This window comes from Hylobates moloch, unplaced genomic scaffold (assembly GCF_009828535.3).
Source record: "Hylobates moloch isolate HMO894 unplaced genomic scaffold, HMol_V3 SCAFFOLD_20, whole genome shotgun sequence".
NCBI classification, from domain to species: Eukaryota; Metazoa; Chordata; class Mammalia; order Primates; family Hylobatidae; genus Hylobates; species Hylobates moloch.
Genome location: NW_026652295.1, coordinates 54,526,892 through 54,549,456, shown reverse-complemented (window position 1 = coordinate 54,549,456; position 22,565 = coordinate 54,526,892). Strand labels below are relative to the sequence as shown.

The window sequence follows — 22,565 nt, the reverse complement described above, 5'->3', positions numbered from 1 at the left end:
AAAACAGAGGGTTTAGCAAAGAAGAAAGTCACTGAGGCTAGAGATGCAAACAAAAGCTTTTGGTTCAGATGGTAAAGGAGACCCTCAAGAGCAGTAGAATCAGTGTATCTATAAGACAGTGCCTCATGAACTGGGCTCCAACATTCTTGGCATCCAAGTCCTTTTTAATTTCAAGTTTTTTAGCCAGGTTTGGTATAGTATGCCATAGTTCTGAGCCAGATACATTCCAACCACATTGCCCAAAGTAAATCAAAGCAGGACCTGGACCATGATGTTGGTAGGGAAGGTGAGGAAGCACGAAGGGCTGCTGCAGCTCCATGGGCTGGCCTGATGAGAAAATTTTTATCTTTTTCTATTTCTTAGAATAATTTGAAAAATATAGGAATGACCTGTTGTAGGTTAGATAGAACTTGACTGTACACACGCCCTTTTTAACATAAGCAGTATGCTTCTGGAAATGAGAGTGCTAACTGAATCAGTGCATGGGAAAACAGAGATTTTAATAGTCAATGGGAATAGGAACTTATATATTTTAATGATATACATATATATATGGAGAAAGGATACATATGTATATATGTATGTATTTAAGGAAATAATTTCTTAAACAGCAATATAATAATAATTCAGTGCTGTGTGTTTAGCATTTAATGGGGGCTATGTGTGCAAGTCTTTGTGCCTAGAACCTTTTTTCATGTTAGATCTTTCTCCTGTCCTCTTTCGTATCTTCTATGATTATAGTCCATTTAGATTTTTCTTCCTCTTTTATATGTTGAAGATAAATATACGAAATAACAAAAGGATCCTTTTCTGCTGATAGTCTTCACAGTTTTGATTGCACCCCCACCAGTGAAATAAATTTGAGCATGCACACTAAATATGTATATGTATTTTTGTATCAATTATATACATATACATCTATTCTAATATATTATATAAAACAGATTTCAACATGAGAAAAATGCAGTTAAATGTGCTTCATTATGTTAAAAAATCTTTAACACTATGTGAATTAGTAATTCAATGTCTGGTTTTAAAGTCAGTTTATTTTGATATTTGATTTTAGACATTGCTATCTCAAAAAAAGATTCAAATGGAAGAAATGCATTGATAACTGCTCTTACTAATCATGACATTTGTTTTTCAAGTTCATCTATTGATTATGCAAAGTTATTTAAAAATAAAGTTTACTAGCAAATTTTCATCTTTCTTGATGTCAACTGATTTTCTTATAATCTGAAGGTGTTGATATTTCTACTTTTAACAAATGATTACAGAACTCACTGAAGATCTGCATTTGGTTGGCTTTAAAACATATTAGAAAACTCTATTTTCAAATTTTAAAATCTGCAAAATTAGAGCTTTTCTAGATAATAAACCTATACTCTTTGGGAGGAATAGAATCACATGTTAGTAGGAATATATTCAAATTCATATTTTTGAAATGCTCTTTCTGTTCCACAAATTTAAAAGAGCAGTCACTTTCTCATTCATTGTTCAAATATCACCTTTATTTGTTTGATTTATTTGTTTAAAAATGTCTGCTGCTCTGCTGGGCATGGTGGCTCATGCCTGTAATCCCAGCACTTTGGGAGGTCAAGGTGAGAAGATCTCTTGAGCTAGGAGTTCCAGATCAACCTGGGCAACGTAGGGAAACCCTGTCTCTGTGAAAAAAAAAAAAAAAAAAAAATTAGCTGGGCTTGGTTGTGTGTTCCTGTGGTCACAGCTACTCTGGAGGCTGAGGCAGGAGAATCACTTGATCCCAGGAGGTCGAGTCTGCAGTGAGCGGTGATAGTGCTACTGCACCCCAGCCTGGGTGACACAGCAAGACCCTGCCTCAAAAAAAAAAAAAAAAAAAAAAAAAAAGGAAGAAAGAAAGAAAAAGAAAAACTGCTGCTGATGGCATCTTGCTGTTACTGAAAGTTAGTAATTTTGGAACTCTTGTCTTTCTATAAAATAAAGCTGCATAATTCGCTTTTAAATTTGGCAATGCTTTGAAGTACTTTTTATAGACAACCAACTCCGTGATCCAAAAAATTTTTAACGGTTGCTCACTGTAGTAGAGACTATGAATTTCTACCAAGAATTATTCTTCTCTTCTTTTGTAATAGAAATGTCCTGGTTGTAGCTGGGCGCATGGTGAGCGAGCTAGAGACTTCATTTCCCAGCCTTTCATGCAGATGTGTGTGACTCTATGGCTAAGTTGTGGCCAATTGGATATAAGTAGAGGTGATATATACACATTCCAGGTCAAGCCCTTAAAAGAATCAGCTTGCCTCCCATAGCCCCTTCCTTCTCATGCCTGGGAAGGAATTGTGGTGGTAAGCTAGCCTCAACCCTGTGCGCAAGTAATATTGGAGGGGAAGGCTGAGCAGTGATAGAGTAGGATCTTGGGTTCTTAGATCCCTTGGTTACTGGGATCTTATTTTAATAGCTGTACTTTTGGATCTCTTTGTTACAGTAGCTAGCCTGTATCTTACTACACTTTTTATCTCATTACAATGCAGTGTAAACAGTCTATATTTCTGTTGTTTTAATCAAAATTTTTATGTGTTTATAGAATTGCTGTAAAAATAACGACATTGATTGAAGTGGTGCAGAGCAGAGTGTTTAGATATATATCCTTTTTTTTTTTTTTCCCAGAGACAGAGTCTCACTGCATCACCCAGGCTGGAGTGCAGGAGTGCAATGGTGCGATCTCAACTCACTGCAACCTCTGTCTCCCGGGTTAAGCAATTCTCCTGCCTCAGTCTCCCAAGTAGCTGGGATTACAGGTGCATGCCAAAATGCCTGACTAATTATTGTATTTTTAGTAGAGATAGGGTTTCACCATGTTGGCCAGGCTGCCCTCGAACTCCTCGGCTCAAGTGATCTGCCTGCCTTGGCCTCCCAAAGTGCTGGGATTACAGGTGTAAGCCACCTTGCCTGGCCCAAATATATATATCCAAATATGTGTAGGAGTTTACTAAGTGATAAAGATGGGCATTTGAAATCAATAGAGAGGCACTAATGGTTGTTAAAGTTGGGTGATAGGTACTTAGGGTTTTTTTTACATCTTTTTATATTTTGGAATTTTCTGTAATAAAAAGTTAACACATTTAGGAAATTAAAAAATGAATAAAATAAATTCATTGGACAAAGGATAGTTAAGTAGATGATGTTACCCACTTGGCAGGAAATAAAATTAGTTGTGTCTCTCACACTATACTTAAAAATTAATTTCAGATGGATTAAAATGTACATATGATTAATTCCAGATGGATTATAAGTGCACATTTACAGGATTTAAAAAAATAGAAGGTATAGGAGAATGTTTTATAATTTTGCAGTTGGGAAAAGCTTTCTAGGACAAACAGATTTAAAAGTCATAAAGGAAAAGATTGGCAGTTTTGAATAAAAGAATTCTAAACTTATGTACAACAAAATGAAAAGACAGATTGCAACCTAGGCAAAAATACTAGCTGCATATATAGTAAATTATTTTATTCATATTATATAAAAACTTCTCAAATCAATAAGAAATACATATAAGGTGTACAAAAACGAGCAAAGCATGTGAACAGACAATTCAGAGAAGAAAACGATTTGGAGAAAAAAATGGCTTATAAAAATATAAAAAATAATTTAAAAATTCAGACAATTCAGAGAAAAAAATGGCTTATAAAAATATACAAAGATTTTTAACTTTACTAATAAATAATGCAAATTAAAACTCACTCCGTCACCCAGGCCGGAGTGCAGGAGTGCGCGATCTCAGCTCACTGCAACCTCTGTCGCCCGGGTTAAGCAATTCTCCTGCCTCAGTCTCCCAAGTAGCTGGGATTACAGGTGCATGCCAAAATGCCTTTTGTCCATCACATAGGCAACAGATACAAAGATTTATATTATCCAGTGTCAATGGAGATAATAGAATTAAAAAGGCACTTTCATAGTGTTGCTAGAAATGTAATTTGGTACATTTTTAGAGACAAACTTGGTACCTGTAGTATCTCTCAAACTTTTTCCTATGGACTGGAAATACCACTTCTAAGTGAAGAAGATTTTGTTGAAGATATTTTGTTTATGCCACTGTTTATACTGGAAAAAAATTAAAATGTCCGAATTCTAGTCAGTAGGAGAATAGTTAAGTATGGTACGTGCATAAACTAGAAAATTATTCAGTTGTAAAAAAGAGGGTGCGGTGGCTCATGCCTGTAATCCCAGCGTTTTGGGAGGCTGAGGTGGGTGGATCACTTGAGGTCGGGAGTTTGGGACTAGCCTGACCAACATGGCGAAACCCTGTCTCTACTAAAAATACAAAAATTAGCTGGAAGTGGTGGCACGTGCCTGTTATCCCAACTACTCAGGAGGTTGAGGCAGGAGAATCACTTGAACCCGGGAGGTGGAGGTTGCAGTGAGCCGAGATCATGCCACCGCATTCCAGCTTGGGCGACAGGGCAAGACTCTGTCTCAAAAAAAAAAAAAAAGAATGTACACCAGAAATGTCATAAAAAGAGCAACGCAGAAGACATATATATAAAACAAGATCCCATTTTTGTTGAATTATTTTTATAGGAGAAGTCAAGATGATAGGAACTAACATCACAGTGATTACTCTAGAGGGATGTATTTGAAGGTACAAAACAGGGACATTCACACTTATTTATGGGGTTCAAAAAAGGGTTGCAATTTTAGCTGGATTTCAGTTTCTAGTTTGTTTTTTCTGAAATTTTCACACAAGTAGATCTTTAAAAAGGAAAAATCAAACCCAAAGCACATTGAGAATCTATTTTGTGCCCAGACATAAGTAGGAGCAATGAAGGACACAAAGATGAAAAAGAAGCTGTCCCTCCCCTTCATATCCATGATAAGTCAAACTGTGATAAGTGCTATAAAAAAAGCCACATTGAAATAAACTTCTTTTAAATCAGTCTACTGGGAAAAGTCAACAGGAATCATATGATTCAGGTTAAAAAGTTCATAGCTCTTGCCTAAATAACTGCAGGAGGGGCAAGAGAAGGTAACAAAAATCTCTTCAAAGCTTTTAGCTACTGATCTAGATTCAGTAACATCATCTTAGGAAAAGGAGTCAATACAAGGTGACTTCTTATGCACAGTTTATGCAGATATCCATGTAATGCATTGTCAAAGACAGAGCAGAAATGAACGGTAAAAAATGCTGTAGCCACCACAAAATGGACTAGCCACAAGCATTTCTCACAAACCTTTGATTAACCATCTTTGTTTAAAACCTGCTCCTGTTGGCTTTCCCTTCTGCTTTTTCTGTCTTTACTCAGCATAAATTATCAGAAGATTTTAGGTCATGAAAATATTTTTTCTCCTTTCTTGCTAAGTGTGTCTTCAGAGTAAGCAGATTTTTGAGAGAGAATGTGCTGCCAGAAAAAGCATTTAAGACTTGAACACAGACCAAATACACATTTGATCTATGCGAGGGCAAAGGTTCAGCCCCCAGACAGTGGGCAGGAGTGGTCAGTCCTCAGTGGGCTGTTGCTGTTTCTGAGAAATACCTGTTCTGAGCAGTGTGTGCTAGGAGCCTCTGCCTGGTTTTTTTTTTTTTTTTTTTTTTTTTAGCATACCTGGGGCTTGATGGTGAGTCTTGGCAAGCATCCATTTCATGGGGGCCCAGTGAATGCTACTTCTCTACCTTAGTAATGTAGCTCACCTTTGGGACTTGAAATCCTGCCTGCTGGAACTCCAGCCCGAAAGCCTGAATAGCTTTTCTGTCTGTCTCTCTCTCTCTCTCTCTGTGTGTGTGTGAGAGAGAGAGAGAGAGAGAGAGAGAGAGGATCTTGTCTCAGGGCTGGAGTACAGTGGCCCCATCATGGCTTACTACAGCTCGACCCCCAGGCTCAGGAGATCTCCCCACCTCAGCCTCCCAGGTAGCTGGGACTACAGGTGTGCGCCACCATACCCAGCTAATTTTTTGTATTTTTGGTAGAGACAGGGTCTCACTATGTTGCCCAGGCTAGTCTCGAACTCCTGGGCTCAAGAGATCTGCTCGCCTTGGCCTCCCAAAGTGCTGGGGTTACAGGCATGAACCACTGCACCCAGGCCTTGAATAGCTTTTGTTAAGTTCAGGCACTGGCAGGAGTGATGCTCAAAATATTTAACAACCAGTAGAAAGTGGGCACTGAGCAGTCAAAAGAGATGCCAACTGAAGGTCCAATACTTTGTAATTTCTAGATCCTGGGGGAGGTTCAGGAACTCTGGGGAGGGTGTGTGCAACAGGAGGACACTCAGGGGTCTTAGGGCTTCTACCCCTTATGGCTGTCCAGGTCCTGCTGTGCTTGAACTAATCACCTAGTGTCCTATGGCTCTTCTCTGCCTGGCTTTGAGGATTTGCTTCATGGATCCTCTCATGACTGTGCTGATGTATGAGCTCTTGCCTGTACATATTCATGACGCTTAGCCGACTTGTCTTGTTACTTCCTCCCTATCATCTATCTGCCATCTGAACTAGTCTGAACTATCTGAACTATCTGAACCGTCTAAACTATCTGCCATCTTCCCATCTGCCTTATGGCTTAGCCTGCCTCAGTCATGATAGGGTTGGCTTCAATGCAGGAAATTCTCAGAGAAACAGTGTTAGGATTACATTGTACCTGAAGACAAAGATATTACTGGAGAATAGTTTGTTGGGGTTGCTATTGATATAGCTATCGTTGTAAGATTAGTTTAACCACTCATTCTTCCCTGCGTAAAGTATTAACAGTTCAGTTTGCATATACATTTAGGTCTTTGTTCTGTCTTCTTGTCCTCTCTTGTGTCTTGAGTGGTTTCTGATATACTGCCTGATACATTGACTTTTGTCTCCAAAGACTGATTTTGTAGTGGTATTAAAAGTCACTTAAGGATGCCCTTGAAATAGACTCACTTAGGACTTTGCTGTGACTTATTGCACATTAGCACACGTTTTTTTCCTTTCTTTTTCTCATCTTGTTTCTTACCTTTTTTTCTGTCCCTGTCTTCACTCTCCACCCCCGTATTTTGTGCTGCACACTCAATGGGCTGCACAGCCTCATCTATCTCGGTTGACTTTCCTTGCTGTGCTCTTTTTGTGGCCCGTTTTCTTTTCTCACCACACCCCTCTAGGCTGTCTTCTTATGATTAGTGTTCCTGGCCTTTGCTTAGTGTGAACATTTACCACTTCAGAAATCTTGCTGTTTGGGTGCTATTTGGCTTCTCAGAATTTGCAGTTGGGAAGTTGTAAGTGCCCTATAAAACATGCTTTTTTATTTTATATTTCCTAGCTTCTTGTCTTGAGAAGGACGTTATCTTAGATATACATATTTTTAAGCCATGACTCTTTTTATTTGTAGACATGGTCACTAGTGATAATGCCTGCGAGTAGTATCTCAGAAAAGGCTGCATGCAAACAGATTGTGCTCACATTTAAAGAATCATCTATAAAATCCCTTGGTCTATAATTATGAAGGCTGGGTTATGATTTGCTGGTGGCACAGCTATTTATAGAGTCTGTCATTGCGCATGACTGTCTGTGCCCGGGGCTGTGGGCCCGTTGCTGAGAGGAACTGAGCTCTGGCTGCCGCAAGAGCAGATTGCACTGACTGCTGCTCCTGTTTCTCAGTCAGCCTTCCTCATTTGCCTTCCTTAGCTTTGAATGGAGCTTGTTTCTCTCTAGAACTCTTGTCTATTCCCACTTTGCTTTTTCATGTGGTTACTGTTACCTGTTTTTGATGTGTATATTGCCCAGTGTTTTGCCATTACTCTCATTTTTTGTATTGATGAATTTCCTGTCCTCTAGAAGCTGTTTGTTGCTGGATCTTTCTTGTCATTGAATGTTAAATATGGTTCATAAGTTATTGATGGCACTGTTCAGGAAATCAGACTGTGTTTGTTTCAGGTCAGCTTCCCAGGAAAATAGACTTTGAGATGGAGACTCTATGCAGGAGATTTACTGGGGAGTGCCCTCAGGAAAAACACCCTAAAATAGTGAGGGAAGCAGGATTGGGCCAGGGAGAAGTTGAATTATATTGCATATGCAGATGGCCCCAAGATCCCACAGGAAGTTTCAGAGTTATCCCTAGTTGAAGCAATCACTAGCCCTTCCATGTCGACCAGCATTGGCCTGGGTGACAGGATGTGACAGCTAGCTCTTAGGCTGGAGGGCAATTCCCAGCTAAAAGCCATGCTGCCACCCTCTCGGCAACTGGCCCAAGGAATGGGGGAAAATGTGGGGTATGCCCCACATTATCCAGACTTGTCATAGTTTTGAATATAGTGTAATTTCTACCCTCCTTTAATTTTAATATGGATGCAGTGTTGGTTCCATACTTAATATGGGTGCATTGTTGGTTCTGTACTTAATATGGATGCATTGTTGGTTCCATAAATATGCCTGAAAGCCAAGCATATTTATTTTCTTTTTATGGTTCATTTTGGTACAAAACATGAAGTTGATGAATTCAGTCTAAGAAAAAATAAGAGTGTAGGCCAATTTCAACAGAATAAACCCTGCCTTACTGAGCAGCCACTGTTCATAAAAGTCTGCTGTCATTCAGTGGCTAATGCCTTTATCCCTAAAAACCAAAGCTGGAGATGGGAAGGATAAAGGATTGAAATCTACTGTACCAAAAGCAGTAGGGTTGATAAAATTTGTGCAGACTTTTGCCTGGTAGTTGCAGTCTAAATATAAAAAAAAATCAGATTAGAAAAATAATCCAACTGCATCATCTATGTGTTTGATGAAATAACATAACAGATGCCGTTTGATCTGCCTAGAAACTACAAACAGATGGAGTAGACATGGCTGCCAGAGGGAAATCAGGCTGACCTTATATTTCATAGACTAGGTTGTTGACTGAGAGTACAGATCAGCAGACCAAAACATCAAGTCAAAATTATTTTTCAGTCTGTGTTAGAAACAGAGTGCTCAAGGCCCTACAGGATGCTATAGAGCAGGGGTTGGCAACATTTTTCTGTAAAGGGCCAGATAATAAGTACAGTATTTTTGACTTTGCAGGTCATATGAACTCTGTTGCAGCTACTTAACTCTGTGTTTGTGGCAGAGAAGTAGCCATAGACAATATGTAAATGAATGGACATGGTTGTGTTCCAATGAAACTTCACGAAAACAGATAGTGGGTCAGTTTGTCCGAAGAGTGATAGTTTGCTGACCTTTGGTGGAGAGCACATATCAGGTTGCTGAGTTTCAGTCCTCGAGCAGATACTTACAAAGTGTTAGGCAAACTTCTAAGTGTCCATTTCCTTATCTGTAAAATGGGCATTGAAATAGTATTTACCTACTAGGAATATTACAAGAAATAGTGAGATAATGCATGCATAGTATTTGACACATAGGAAATGCTTGATAAGTAGAAATAATAGTTGTTTATGGAACTGTAAAGAATTAAAGAGAGTTGAATGTAGTTAGGAGCTGAACAATGCTGGAAAAGTGTTAGATAAATGGGACTCAGATTCTGTTTGGCTATGTAATAAGATGTGTAAATGGAGCTCTTTTTGTCTTAGTTTTGTTTGAGGCCCCAATAGTTGTAGTCAGAAAGGCTCACATTGCCAGAGAGAGGAGTAGAGCCCTATGTAGGAGGTAGCTATAAATTTGATTTTGCCACCAGCTCTGTGGTAGACTGTGTTTTGCTCACCAATGTCTGTGTTCTCTTATTCTTGGCAAATAACTAATTTTTTAGCTTCCCTTGCAACTTGTGATGACCTTATAACTGGGTTCTAGTTAATGAAATGTAAGAAATGATGTGTGCCATTTACAGGTCTGGTGTACTGAAACCATGCACACAATCCTGGCCCTAGTTTCCATAATCCAGCAGAGTGGAGAGGATATTGAGGACCTAAAAAGCCATAGATGGAAGGTGCCTGGTGTTCTAAATGACTCTGTGGAGCAGAGCACCACCCCCACTTGCTGATCTATGCGTGACATGAGCGAGGCATAAACTTTTATTGTGTTAAGCTTCTGAGGTTTTGGTGTTGCTCGCTATAGCCGTTAGTCTATGCTGATAGTTATAGTCAGCCATCACCGATTTTAGGTATATGGATAAAGGCTAAGGTTTCAGCTGTGAAAGGTTAAAGAAGTGTTGTTCTGTAGAACTTTCTGTGAGAACACAAATGTTTTATCTGTATTATCCAGTAGGGTCTCTACTAGACACATATGATATTGAGTACTTGCAATATGGCTAGCATGCCTGAGAAGTTGAAATTTTAATTTAATTTTAATTAATTAAAATTTAAATAAAAATATGTGGCTAGTAGCTACTCTGTTAGACAGGTCAGGATTAGAGACTGGGAAATGTCTTAGCAGTGTGCTGCGCCCCACCCCAAGCCTCCATAATAATTCCAAAGGGCCAGAGACTGTGGCTGGACCACTGTTCTAATGGTGGAATGAGCAGAAAGGGCTGCACTGGAAACAGCCTGCTCTCCCAGAATTTGCTGGGGCAAAGGATACATGAATATTTCTTACGGCTGTCTTGGGAGAAGGAGCCTGGAGTCACTTTAAACCCTGTCTAGGAGGAAACCAAAAGGAGTGATGTGACGTCATTGGAATGGTACGCTTTTGTGACTTGAAGTGGTTGGGAGACTTTTTAATTATCTGAGAATGACCAGAAAAATTATAGGATCTACACAAAATCTTATGTAGTATTGAGAGAAAAGGAACCCCTCATTGTGGATTTCAGAGGTCAACCAGGAAAGAAAATGTAGTTTGTGTCTGAGTGTACACTATGATCCCTGCTTGGGCTAATCTAACATTTATAATTAAAAAGCACTTTAAGCTCTTTAAAGGAGAAGATGCTGTATCTCAAGTAGCTTCAACCTCGTAGTCTTCGTTTAGTCTTTTCCCCACCCGCATCCAAGACTGTGTTTAGTGTCTTAGGCTCATTTGGATGCAGAATCATACTATATTTTAAGGCATGTGGTATGTATAATTTAATGGAAATCAAAGAAAAAGACCCATACGAGGGTCTGGCTTTACATGGATAGAACTGGAAGTTGGTTACGGATTAAAGGCCTCACTGCTTGCAGTAGCGAGATGCCATAGGAATGACTCCGTTCCACTCCACTAGCTGCTTCTTTTCCTTTTGCCCTTTTCACTTACGATTTCTGGCCCCTGATAGCCTCAGCCTATACCAGGGGCACACAGTTTCCATGAATCCTTCTACGTCCTTGTTACTCAAAGTTTGGTCTGCAGACCAGCAGCATCTGGTCTGTTAGAAAAGCCTGTTAGAAAAGCAGACTCTCAGGCCCCACTCAGACCCACTGCATTAGAATCTGCATTTTAATAGGATTTCCAGGTGATCCACGTACATATTAAAGTTTGAGAAGCACTGGTCTATAGGATTAATTCCTTCCCTTCCTCCTTCCCTTCCTCCCTTGCAGCCTCTATGCTAAGCAGCCCAGGCTCTCAGTTTTTCTCAGACTCTCAGAGGAAAAACTCTGATAGACACAGCCTAAGTGTCAAGAACCAGCAACCATAACTGGAGGGGTGTGAGGCTACAGTACAAAACATGCTTCCTCAGGCAGCAGGGACTGTGGGTGGAGCCTTTTGTTTAAGAAGGGAAAGTTTGACGTTATTAAGAAATTTTAAAATATTTTCATTTACAAAACTGCACCTAAATTGTAGTTCATTTGCAATTTAGAAAACATTAAGGCTCTCTGATTGTTTAAATCAGAGCTTCTTACCAGCAGAAACTAATAAGCAGTTGATATAATACCAGTCAATATGAAAGAAACCCTGTATTACTAACCTGTGAAAGTTTATCTAAAATAAATGTACGGGCCGAGCACGGTGGCTCACGCTTGTAATCCCAGCACTTTGGGAGGCCGAGGTGGGTGGATCATTTGAGGTCAGGAGTTCAAGACCAGCCTGGCCAACATGGTGAAACCCCGTCTCTACTAAAAATACAAAAATTAGCCAGGCATGGTGGTATATGCCTGTAATCCCTTGGGAGGCTGAGGCAGAAGAATTGCTTGAACCCGAGAGGTGGAGGTTGCAGTGAGCTGACAGCATGCCACTGTACTCCAGCCTGGGTGCTGGAGTGAGACTCCATCCCAAAATAAATAAATAAAATAAATGTACAATTCAGCTAGGCACAGTGGCTCATGCCTATAATCCCAGCATGTTGGGAGACTCAGGTGGGAGGATTTCTTGAGTCCAGGAGTTTGAGACCAGCCTGGGCAACATGTGAGACCTTGTCTCTTTAAAATATTAAGTGGATGTAGTGGTGCATACCAGTATTCCCAGCTGCTCAGGAGGCTGAAGAGGGGAGATCACTTGAGCCCAGGAGTTCTAGGCTACAGGGAACTATGATCACACCACTGTTCTCTAGCCTGGGCAACTGACTGAGACCTCATCACTATAAAATAATAAATAAAAAGAAATGTGCAGTTCCTTAGACTTTTCCAAAACCGACTCTTTGTTGTCATCATACCTCCAGGGACCAATGTTCTATACCAAACAATGACTAGTTATTAGAAAAGATTTTAAAAAGGTAATATTTTGCCCCACTTTCCTTTATTTGCCAGGGAATACATTCTCTCTGAAAACAGAAAGGTATCTTCTAGATACATTATTTTTTTTCTTCGCTGACAAAGTGACTTCCAGGACCAATCTTTTAATGTGGGGTTATTAAAACAACAAACAGTTAAATTGCTCTAATCCTGAGGGTCCCCCTGCATATAGCACAATGGGATACAGTATTATTAAGACCAAAACTACTCACTCACCACACAGTAAGGGGCAAGACCTTTGGTTTCTCAGACTGTACTCACGTGATGGTGGCATCAACATCACTGGAGGATTTGTTAGGAATGCAGATTCTTAGCCCTATCCCAGACTTACTGAATCAGAAACTCCGAGGGTGTGGCCCAGAAGTCTATATTTTAATGAGCCTTCAAGGTGGTTCTGATGCCTGATAAAATTTGAGAACCAGTGAGTCAGGGTAGTGCAAACTCCTGTAGCAAATATATACTTATTGGCTCAAACAAAATACAAATGTATTTGTTGTTTATTTAAAGGTACAGGTGTGGGTAAACAGGTTGGTAGAGTGGCCTCTTTCATGTAGTTATTCAGGGCCTTGGGCTGCTGGAGGCACGGTTGCTTCAAAGGTCATGCTGGCCAAAAGAGGAGAAGAGCATGGAGAAGTGGCTGTGGGAAGTGTTTATATGCTAGGTCCATATGTAATGGCTTACATATATACACATTTCTTTGGCTAGAGCTCAGTCACAGGGCCTTGTGTAACTGCAGGGGAGGCCTAGCTTGTGACCAAGAAAAAAAGGCAAACATGGATAAAAGACAGAACTATAAAAGAAACCAATTACATTGAAATGTAAGTTATTAGAAATATTTTTGACAGCAGTATAGGTACTTTTTAATTAATGCACTGAATAACAAGATCTAGTGGTGTTACAGGAAAGGAGTCGTGATTGAGACCCCCAGAGAGGGTTCTTGGATCTCCCACAAGAAAGAATTCAGGGTGAGTCCATAGAGTAAAATGAAAGTAAGTTTATTAAGAAAGTAAAGGAATAAAAGAATGGCTATTCCATGGACAGGGCAGCCCCGAGGGCTACTGGTTACACATTGTTATGCTTATTTCTTGATTATATGCTAAACAAGGGGTGGATTATTCATGCATCCCTCTTTTAGACCATATAGGGTAACTTCCTGACCTTGCCATGGGATCTGTAAACTGTCATGGCGGTGGGGGGAGTGTAGCAGTGAGGACGACCGTAGGTCACTCTCATTGCCATCTTGGTTTTGGTGGGTTTTAGCTAGCTTCTTTGCTGCAACCTGTTTTATCAGGAAGGTCTTTATGACCCGTATCTTGTGCCGACCTCCTGTCTCATCCTGTGACTTAGAATGCCTTAACCGTCTGGGAATGCAGCCCAGTAGGTCTCAGCCTCATTTTACCCAGCTCCTATTTAAGGCGGGGTTGCTCTGGTTCCAACGCCTCTGACAGTGGCACATTTACTAACTACTGTGATTTTGAAGTAACAAGTATAAATAGTATTTCAAGAGATCTGCAGCTTAATATTTAGATCTATGATGACTTTTGGTGGCAAAAGTCACAGGTACTGTTAATGATACCAGGTTTATGGCCTACATTCATAATTGAACCATATTTTAAATGTCAATTATAAGTTATTGAAAATCAAGGCATATTTTTTGTGCATCCAAGTTCGTTGACTGCCCTCTTCATCTCTCTCAAATTTTATCCATGGATCAAAGAGCTTCTATGATACACTTTTTTTTTTTTTTTTTTTTTTGAGACGGAGTCTCGCTCTTTCCCCCAGGCTGGAGTGCAGTGGCGCCATCTCGGCTCACTGCAAGCTCCGCCTCCCAGGTTCACGCCATTCTCCTGCCTCAGCCTCCCGAGTAGCTGGGACTACAGGCGCCTGCCGCCGCGCCCGGCTAATTTTTTGTGTTTTTAGTAGAGACGGGGTTTCACCGTGTTAGCCAGGATGGTCTCGATCTCCTGACCTCGTGATCCGCCTGTCTCGGCCTCCCAAAGTGCTGGGATTACAGGCGTGAGCCACAGCGCCCGGCCCAATACACTTTATTTCTAGCCTGGGATGAGGGGAATCTTTTGATTTTTTTAATGGAGCATTATAGACTTTATAAGCAGCAGCTTATTGAGCTTTATAATATTTACATATGGTAAATTTATATCTTGTATAACAGAAGTAACATTATATATACATATGTGTGTATACATACATATGTGTGTGTGTATATATATATATATATACATATATATATATACACACACACACATATATATATGTATTTTCTTTTTTTGTTTTGACGAAGTCTCACTCTGTCTCCCAGGCTGGAGTGCAGTGGTGCAATCTTGGCTCACTGCAACCTCCGCCCCTGGGCTCAAGCAATTCTTGTGCCTCAGCCTTCCAAATAGCTGGGATTATAGGCGCGTGCCACCACGCCCGGCTGGTGGAGACAGAGTTTGACCATGTTGCCCAGGCTGAAAAGTAATTCTATATTAATGCTCAATGGGTCAATGTGTTAATTTTCCTCTTTTCAGATGCGTAATCAGTAAACTTGACAGTAGTTTGACCTTACAAAACAATAATGCTTACCTAAAAGTGTTATTTTTTTCCAATTTCTGCCTCATTCATCTAAATTGTTAATAGATCTTTTCTTGTTTTAATCAGTCAACATATATTCCTGAGCACTTCCAGTCCTGTGGATACATGGAGAAGATTAATTCTGAATGTATTACTGCCTTATAATCTCTTTACATAAGAGCAGAATGTTGAAGGGCATTGGTTGGAATTAGATAAACCTGGGTTCTAATCGGGGCTTCTCTAATTGCAACTTTCTGCCTTTAAGCAGATTACTTAACCCTGAAAAGCCTGTTTGCTTGTTTCTGCAGGGTGTATATAGGCTTAGTGCCTAAATGGCGCTTAGTAAATTATTGCTATTAATATTTCCCCCCTTTTTATGCCCATCTACACATACACAGCCAAACAGCCTGGTTGTCTGAGAATTCAACCTCCAAGGAAAATAGCTAACCACTTGCAAGTTTTAACAAAAAGCGTATGCATTAGAGATTTTTGTTTGTAGGTAACAGGACCTGACTGTCTGACTAAGCCAATAGAGAATTTAATACAACTAGACTGTGGAACTCACAATCAAGACTGGATGTCTGGTTAGAACAAACAAAACCAGGCAGCTTCAGAAGGTCTTTGGTGTAGCCATTGCAACTAATGAGCTCCTGATTTTTTTCAGTCTTTACCTGCCCCCATGTAATATTCACAGTCCAAGCAGAGAAATTTGAATTCACTAAGCCTTGGTTATGTGCCTACCCATGAGAGGTACTGGGTTATTAAGAGGGAAGATCTAGAGTGGGCTCTGGAACATCTTGGTGTAACTATGTATGAAGACATTACTTATCATTGGGAAATGCAAATAAAAGCTACAGTGAGATATCACCTCACATCTGTTAGGATGGTTGTCATCAATAAGCCACAAGATAAAAAGTGTTTGTTGATGAGGAAATGAAGCGGCTACATTATCTGGGGTAAATACCCAGGGTTCGTTGTCTTGCACCAAGAAAATTTAGGACAGGGACACACTTGAGGAGTTTAGGGGCAGAGGTTTAATAGGCAAAAGAAAGAGAAAGAAAAACATCTCTCTCTCTAGTGAGAGAGAGGGGACTTCTGAGAGGAAGAGGCTGGCAGGCGGTGGACACCCCGAATTTTATAGTCCGGCTTGAGGAGGTGGTATCTGATTTTTGTAGGGCTCACAGATTGATTTGATCAGGTGTGACGTCTACATAGCGGGCCTGGAGGGCTGGTTACCCCACACTAATATTATTATGCTAATGAGCACTTTCCTTGGCCAGCGCCATTTTGTCTTCTCCGTACCGTACACGTGGCTGGCAGAGAAGGGGAAGATGGAGCCATCATTTTGAACACATCTAGTCCCAGGTAGTTCTTTCCTGCAGGCATCCACCCGTCAAAGCTCTCGGCTTGTTTGTCTATGTCTGCAGCTTGACTTTACAGGCTGTTCTTTGTTAGAAAATGATTTGGGGCTGCTTTTCGTTAAAGGGAAAACCTGACTGAGGACTTTTGTACCCTGACTATCTGCCTAGTAATTTCTTCTTAACTCTGGTATCAGAAGGCTATGGAGAAATTGGAGCCCTTGTACACTGTAGGTGGGAATGTAAACTGGTGTAGCCGCTACGCAAAACAGTATGGTGGTTTCTCAAAAAGTTAAAACTAGAATTACCATATGATCCAACAATCGCACTTCTGGCTATATGGACAAAGGGGTTGAAATCAGGATCTTCAAGAGTTATACATGCTTCTATGTTCATTGCAGCGTTTTTCACAGTAGCCAAGATATGGAAACAATCTAAATGTCCGTGGAGAGATGAGTGGATAAAGAAAATGCAATATAGGCTGGGTGTGGTGGCTCACACCTGTAATCCCAGCACTTTGGAAGGCTGAGACGGGTGGATCACCTGAGGTCAGGAGTTCAAGACCTGCCTGGGCAACAAGGTGAAACCCCATCTCTACTAAAAATATAAAAATTAGCTGGGTGCGGTGGCCCGTGCCTGTAATCCCATCTACTTGGGAGGCTGAGGCAAGAGAATTGCTTGAGCCCGGGAGGTGGAGGTTGCAGTGAGCCAAGATTGTGCCATTGCACTTCAGCTTGGGTGACAAAGCAAGACTCTGTCTAAAAAAAAAAAAGTAGAGAAAAAGAAAATGCAATATATGCATACAATGGAATAGTACTCAGCGTTAAAAAATGAAGGAAATCCTGGCATATGCAACAGTATGGATGAACCTGGAGAACATTATGTTAGGTGCAATAACTCAGTCACAGAAAGACAAATACTGAACTATTCCATTTATATAAAGTATCTAAATTAGTTGAATTAATAAAATCAAAGAGTAGAATGGTAGTTGCCAGGGGCTGGAGGGAAGGAGAGATAGGAAGTTGCTGTTCAATGGGTATAAAGTTTCCGTTATGCCAGCTGAATGAGTTCTAAAGATCTGCTATACAACATTGTACCTAGAGTTAACAATACTGTGTTGTGCACTTAAAGGTTGAAGAGAGCAGATCTCATGATAAATGTTCCTCACACATGCACATACACACCACACACACACACACACACACACACACACACACACACGACTGCACATCTTGGGAAATGATTATCCAAAAGGTGCTGATAATTTGGGGTGGCCTAAAAATGATAGAAGTCCACTACTGACAGGGTTCCAAGTGTCCATCACCTAATGGTTAAAGAATAACTCTTATTGGCTGGGCATGGTGGCTCACGCCTGTAATCCCAGGACTTTGGGAGGCCGAGGTGGGCAGATCACGTGGTCGGGAGATCAAGACCATACTGGCCAATGTGGTGAAACCCCATCTCTACTAAAAATACAAAAATTAGCTGGGCATGGTGGCACATGCTTGTAATCCCAGCTACTCAGGAGGCTGAGGCAGGAGAGTCACTTGAACCCGGGAGGCGGCGGTTGCAGTGAGCCGATATTGCGCCACTGCACTCCAGCCTAGCGACAGAGCTAGACTCCGTCTCAAAAGAAAAAGAGTAACTCTTATTAACACCTGGAAGAACTTATAGCACCACCTACTGTTTCAAGCTAAAACTTCCTCTGTTAAAAGACGTTTTTTTTTTTTCTTATATTACTTAGGAAAGTGTCATAAATCAAGGAGCTGTAATTCCTTGCAGTTATTTAGGGAAATAAAGATGAACGGTCATCGTTGTTTATAGTGTTTGTAATCATAGCTGTGAACTGCTGATGTGTAAATTACTGCTGCCAGATCCAGGAAGTGAAGCAGTAATAATAATGATAATAATGTATTAAGTATTTTTTCTATGCCGTGTACTGTTCTGAGTACGTAATGTGGATTATCTCATTTAAACACCACCATTACTCTACAAGAGAGACATATTGTTGTATGCATTTGACAAATTAAAGAAGCAAGTCACAGAGAAGTAATTTAGCCAAGACCACACACCTAGTAAGTAATAGAGCCGGTATTATATTTGAACCCAGGTAGTTTGACTCACTGGAGAGTAACAAAGAACTCTCTCCTAATGATCGGTACCTCACATGTGTCTGTCTTCAAGGCACACCAGCAGTGTGACTCATTTTCCTATTTCCACCTGATTTCTTTTTTAGATAGTATGAATAATACACTATTGTGTTCAAGACTGTATTTTATTCACACAAGTAATATCCATAGTAATTATAGTGAATGTTTCTGTACTACTACGTGCCAGGCACTCTTTGAAGTACTTTGCCTACATTACTTTATTCTTTTCAACAACCCTATGAATTACTATTTTAATCCTTATTTTATAGGTGAGGAAATCATTAAGTAACTATTCAAGATCACACAACTAGGAAGTGACAAAGGCAGTATTAGAACCCAGATAGTGGCTGCAGAGTCTGTGTAGTATACTACAGTGCTTATAAAAAGTTATTTTAAAATACTACACATAAATTTTGGTATAACAGAAATAACTGAGGCAGTGCTCAGATCTGGAGAAAAAATGTTAAGGTGGAATGAAGATGCCTGAAGTTTAGGAAAGACTGATTTAAGTGGTTTAGAATTTTTGGCCACGTGCGACGGCTTACACCTGTAATCCCAGCACTTTGGGAAGCTGAGCTGTAGTTTGAGATCAGCCTGGCCAACATGGTGAAACCCCATCAGCCGGGCATGGTGGCACACGCCTGTAATCCCAGCTACTCAGGAGGCTGAGGCAGGAGAATTGCTCGAACCCAGGAGGAAGAGGTTGCAGTGAGCTGAGATCATGCCACTGCACTCCAGCCTGGGTGACAGAGCAAGATTCTGTCTCAAAAAAATTTTTTTATATCATAAATAATTCTGCATTGAATATCTTCCTGGGCACTCTTGGTAGAATTTCTCTAGGGTAGATACAGAGATGTGAATTCACTGAGTTATTGTTTTTCAGAATGGCTGTGCCAACATGTTTTGATCTCTGTCATTTGGTTACTTTAGCAAAGTTTTATGCAGTTTTTCTCCCTGTTTCTAGAATTTGTAGTCCACTGAGGACTATTGGTAATAATACCAGTTAAGCAAAATCTGGTTGCTTATTACTCATACGAGAATCTACATTCTTACCAGAGAAATGTACTGAACTTACTCCACTATCACAGAGGCTACTATATCATCAAATATTTTGTTCATTGTACCAGAACACCAAATTTCTGAATTAGAATGCAAGGGCTATAGGAGATAATGCCATCTAGTGGTCAAACTAAACTCTGGTTCCTAGAGGTTCTTAGTCTTCAAAGTGTAGAAAAATTATCAGAGAAGCTTGTTAAAAAATGAGATTCAGAAGGAAAGACAGAGAGAGAGAGAGAGAGAGAGAGAATGAATGTGTGTGTGTAGAGGGTGGAGGGGGCGGGCGGGTGGATGGAGAATGTCCAGGAAGCTGCATAAAAAGCAGCCTGTATGGTTGTTGGTTTTGATGTGTGTGGTGTAAACTGCCCTAGAATTTGGTTCAGCATTTGGCCCAGTTCCCTCTTCTCCTTAATCCTGTTCTCCAGCAGCTGCTGTAGTACCTCCTGAGTTACGTGGGAGTGGTGGGGATGTTCTGGGACTATTTTCGGTTGAAGAGAACCAGCTGAGCTTGCATGCAGGGGCGGGATGGGACCAAGACTAACGTATTTGCGGATGGATTAGGAGAGCCCAAACAATGACCTCGGTTTTACCAAATCCATTTGCATTTTCTCCTTACCGATTTCTGTTGACCTCATTGCTACTTTTGACTCTGGGGGTAACCCCCTCCTTTTTTAAAAATTCTGTCCTTCATATCCTTCAGCCTGGTGTACAGGCTCTCTATAATTGGACAGTAGCCCATCTTCCAGCTCCCTCAGTGAGAATCCCACTGTACACATTTATCTTTCAGAATCCCACAGAATCATTATTAGGCCTTTTCTCATACTGCTTATCCCTGTGAAATTCTTACTCCTCATTTTTTATGCATTTACTGCAGACTTTAAGCCTTTTATATATCTTTAAAAATTCAGAAGACACACAAACTCAAAGAAGCCCTTCTTGGATCATTTACTGTTTATCTCTTACTAGTTTCCCACTATATTTAGCTTGTACCCTCATGCCAGCACATTATCAAATAATGTTTCTTATTGTTGTAAATACTCCGCCCATCTGTCTATCATCTATGTATTATTCATTCATTTCTTATGTTGTTTCCTTTGTCTTCAATATAAATTCAATTCATTCTTCAAATGCCACCCACTCAACTAAGCCAAATGTAACTATTCTCAGCTTCATTCATTGATTTCCTTCTCTGAGATCTGCTAGCGCTGAGAGTCTACTACTTTAACCACTTTAACCCTTCATTACACATTCCCATGTGTTTTTGAACTCTATGTTAGATTTCTCCTTCTGCTCTCCAGTAAATTGTAAGCCATGAGGACCAAGACTATTTTATGTAATTATTGATATTTTCCAAAATTGCATGTTCTCAGCTGCATAATATGACTTAGCTGACATGTTTCCATTGTCTGAGTTGTCCTTACACTAATCTTGCTCTAAAAGAAGAGGAAAATGACAATTTTATTAAGCACTTCCTATGTGTCAGATACCATGCTTGGAATTTTACATATATATATATATATATACACACACATATATATACACACACATATATATATATATACACAGACACACACACACATATATCCATATATATTTTTTTTTATCTATTTTATTTTATTTTTTAGATGGAGCCTCACTCTGTCACCTGGGCTGGAGTGCAGTGGCATGATCTTGGCTCACTGCAACCTCTGCCTCCCAGGCTCAAGCAGTTCTCCTGCCTCAGCCTCCCAAGTAGCTGGGATTACTGGCGCCCACCACCATGACCAGCTAATTTTTGATTTTTAGTAGAGACAGGGTTTCGCCATGTTGGCCAGGCTGGTCTCGAACTCCTGACCTCAGGTGATCCACCTGCCTTGGCCTCCCAAAGTGCTGGGATTACAGGCGTGAGCCATTGCGCCCGGCTGGCATTTTACTTATATTTATGTTATTTAAAACTTAAAAGCCCTGTGAGTGGAATGTTATACATTTTGTAGGTTAGAACAGTTGGACTCAGAAATATTTAATACATTGTGTAGCTATAATTAAGAAGTCAGCATTTGGACCCAGGCCCATCTGACTCCCAAACCTGTACCCTTTGTGCCACCTCATTGCTTCCATTTGAGTTTGGAACCCTCACTTTGTGGTGTTTTGCAGTGATGCTTTGCATTCCTGCTCTTTCCTTCCTCAGAAAGTGTCTCTCTCAGGAATGTAAAGTGGCACTTTACCCTGGAATGATATCCTGTCCCTCTCCCTACACTCTACTTCAGGCCAAAGTGGAAACGCCCTTCTTCACTCACAGTCTCCCTGATGCTTCAGTCAAGCAGTGTGCCCACCTGCTTTTTTTCCCTCCTTTTTTTTTTTTTTTTTTGGACTGGCTTTACTGAATTAAGAACATTTCTTAATGTAGAATAACTGTGGGCCCTGAAATACTGGGGTGCTTTAAAGAACACTTGTGGGGAAAACTTATTTGCATGTTAAGCCTCCTCCATGCTCACTTTGGGGGTGCACATGATTTCACTGAATATAGTGACTTTTGGAGCTCTTTGTATAACTAGCCCTGGAGAACTTCCAAACTAACTCAACACAAATCTGGATTTGCTTGGTTGTGTTTTCTGCCACAGGGATTCAGAGCAAGCCCTCGGCATCTTAGAAGACGAGTTGCAGCGGCCGCAGCTGCCCGTCTGGAAGAAGTGAAGCCCGTGGTGGAAGTTCCCCATCAGAGTGAGCAGGAAACTTCAGTGAGGAAACGAAGAATCAAGAAGAGCAGCCGAGTCCAGCCAGAATTTTATCACTCTGTTCAAGGTGCTTCGATCAGGAGGCCTGTAAGTAGAGAACTGTCTTTTATAAAAATATTAAATTCACTGTCAAATCATGTGGTTGTTCTTTTAGTTTAGAAACATTATCAGATTAACTTGGAATAATTAGGTTGTTGTTATTCCAACAAGTGGCAGCGTACTCA

At 40.4% G+C, this 22,565-nt stretch overlaps 1 protein-coding gene across 15 annotated transcripts in view; it reads left to right on the top strand.

Moving 5' to 3' along the window:
• The window catches only part of DST (dystonin), a 495,141-nt gene that overhangs the window by 32,371 nt on the left and 440,205 nt on the right, over window positions 1-22,565 (top strand). For all 15 annotated transcript variants that reach the window (XM_032140288.2, XM_032140274.2, XM_032140272.2 and 12 more), the window contains exon 3: window positions 22,228-22,428. In XM_032140288.2, the coding sequence (XP_031996179.1) occupies window positions 22,228-22,428 (201 nt within the window). The remainder of the gene's footprint in view (window positions 1-22,227; window positions 22,429-22,565) is intronic.